This window comes from Nannospalax galili, unplaced genomic scaffold, assembly GCF_000622305.1.
Source record: "Nannospalax galili isolate Female #2095 unplaced genomic scaffold, S.galili_v1.0 scaffold799, whole genome shotgun sequence".
NCBI lineage: Eukaryota > Metazoa > Chordata > Mammalia > Rodentia > Spalacidae > Nannospalax > Nannospalax galili.
This window is the reverse complement of record NW_008343085.1, coordinates 670,633-673,375: the sequence shown is the minus strand read 5'-3', so window position 1 is coordinate 673,375 and position 2,743 is coordinate 670,633. Positions and strand designations below refer to the sequence as shown.

The window sequence follows — 2,743 nt, the reverse complement described above, 5'->3', positions numbered from 1 at the left end:
GAGACAGGGTCTCCCTGTAGCCCCAGATGTCCTGGAACTCACTATGTAGACCAGGCTAGCCTTGAACTCATAGAGACCCCCCTGCCTCTGCCTCCCAAGTGCTAGGATTAAAGGCGTGCACCACCACACCCGGCTTTCCTCTCTATTTTTAAATATTCAGGTTAATATTGAGGCTTACTGAGTTTAATATACATAGAACAAAGTTTACTTTGCTATAGACAGAAATAGATCTAAAAAATCTTTGTGTGTGTATGTGTGTGTATTAAGTTAATTTCTATTTTAAGTACATTGGAATATCCTGTTTATCATAATATGACATAGATAAGTAAATGTAAGGTAAATAATTCCATCGTTAATCTAAGTTCCCTATAACTGACTGCTAAACCAGAGGGAAAATGTTTTTCTGTGCCCAGTATTAACATTAATGTCTTACAAGATCCCATGCATTGGGTAAAGATTTTTAAGCTTTTTGGATCCCAGCTCCCCTTGCAATAAAGGGTATAATAACCAATAAAGGGTCTTTTACGAGTAAATAAGATAATAAGTACGAAAATCCTGGTGCACAGTCTAGTTTTCTGACTTTTTGAGGTGACATCTCAATCAAGTGCAAACACTTGTTTCTTTTATCTGTTCTACCCAACATCTACAGTATTCTCTACTGAAATTCTTGGCTGCAGAACCATCCTTTCTGTGTCCTGACTAAGATTATCTTAATTAAAAAACAAAACAAAACATAGTCTCGGGGCTAGAGAGATGGCTCAGTGTTTAAGAACACTAAGAGTTCTTGCAGAAGACCCGGGTTCAAATCCCAGCACCCACATGGCAGCTAACAACTGTCTGTAACTCCAGTTCCAGGGGTTCCAACAGCCTCTTCTGGCCTCTGCAGGCACTGCGCGACATGGGTGCACTTACCTACACACAGGCAATACATGCATACACATAAAAATAATAAAAATATTTTTAAAAAATCATAGTCTCTTAATCCGTCACACTTAAACTTCAGTCAAGAAAACAGTAAATTCTGAATGTTCTGGCTTTCTCACTTTACAGGTTGAATTATAATGCCCTCTACCATAGTTTCCAGTATAAATATTCTGACTTTTAAAAAAAGGGGGGGCTGGAGAGATGGCTCAGAGGTAAAGAACACTGAATGTTCTTGCAGAAGACCCAGGTTTGAATCCCAGCACCCACATGGCAGCTAACAACTGTCTGTAACTCCAGTTCCAGGGGATAGGACAGCCTCTTCTGTTCTCTGTGGGCATTGCATGACATAGGTGCAGGCATAACACTCATACACATTATTATTATTATTATTATTACAGCTTTTTATTTAAATATTTGCAAAACATAGTTCTATTAATGTCTTAGAGCATTTGAGAAAAATATCTGACTACCATGAAATAATGCTTTCTAAGCAGTGTAGACTGCTGTTCACAGAAGCTCTCTCTTGATTTTTAAATAAATTCTTCTCTCTGACAGCTCTAAGGAGAAGACAATGAAAAACTGTGTGACAGACAAGGGCCCTGCATCAAAAGTCAATGCTGAGGTTGACACCAGGATTGAAGCAGGTCAGTGTGGTCTCTGATCATAAAATAACCAAGACATTCGGTTGTCTCTGCTGTCATAGCCAATCTGGGGTAGAATGAAGATAAGTAATTGTGAAAGCACAGATCTGAAGCAAGTCCAAGATTTACTGGTTGTATTTTCTCTTTCTCACTGCCGGAAGGAACCTGTGTTATATCAGGTATAGCCCAGGACCTTTCAAAGCACAAGCTGTACTCAGAGATTTCAGTTTCATTCACATCACCCTACATTATTTGTACACCCTAAAAGTACATTACCCATCCTCACAGGCTACTGGACATTGATTGCTAATGTGATTGATTTCCTTAGTCAAAGACTCATGACTCATCTGCATCTACTGCAGCTCACACCCTGGGCTTCCTAGGCTTCCCAGCTACAGAATCTCCTGTGTTTATGTTATATAGTTTGCCTCCTTTTGTATGAGCTGAATTAGACTTTATTAATACCATATCATGTCATTAGTACACACAAAGATTCACTCCATGAGATAAAACGCCCTAAAAAAGTATACACTCTTTTTAAAATATATATATATTTTATTTATTATTTTTATTTTTATGTGTATAAGTGTTATGCCTGAATATAGGTAAGTGCACCCATGTTGTGCAATGGCCACGAAGGACAGAAGAGGCTGTCGGATCCCCCGGAACTGGAGTTACAGACAGTTGTTAGCTGCCATGTAAGTGCTAGGATTCAAACCTGGGTCTTCTGCAAGAACAGTCAGTGTTCTTAACCACTGAGCCATCTCTCCAGCCCCCAAAAGTATATACTCTTTACTGAGAATAACTGTTTTAGTAGACAGACACTCATTTCCAAAGGTTTGGGGAGCACGAGTGTTGGTATTCCAGTATGATTAAAGTGGTTATGTCCTGTTAATGGCTATGCCACAGGCAAGGAGAAAACTTTACATTAGAGAAATTGCATCACATGCATCCTTGTGCTTTAACCTGGCGTGCTCAGGCCAGTTAAATGAGATGACCTTTCAAGGTGTCTGTACCTTCAAAAGATCTACTCAACTATATACAAACTAAAAAGCAGATTTCCTAAATCCCAGCAGTAACTTTAATAACTTTAACTTGGGTGTGTAGTTTAGATGTTAAAGGGTTTCAGTTGCTTCGTTTTCCTGATGTTTTAATCTACCCGTGTGACCATATATTAA

At 38.9% G+C, this 2,743-nt stretch overlaps 1 protein-coding gene across 1 annotated transcript in view; it reads left to right on the top strand.

Moving 5' to 3' along the window:
* The window catches only part of Lrrc36 (leucine rich repeat containing 36), a 72,883-nt gene that overhangs the window by 30,945 nt on the left and 39,195 nt on the right, over positions 1–2,743 (top strand). The window contains 1 exon segment of the mRNA XM_017799650.2: positions 1,480–1,568. Within this exon segment, the coding sequence (XP_017655139.1) occupies positions 1,480–1,568 (89 nt within the window).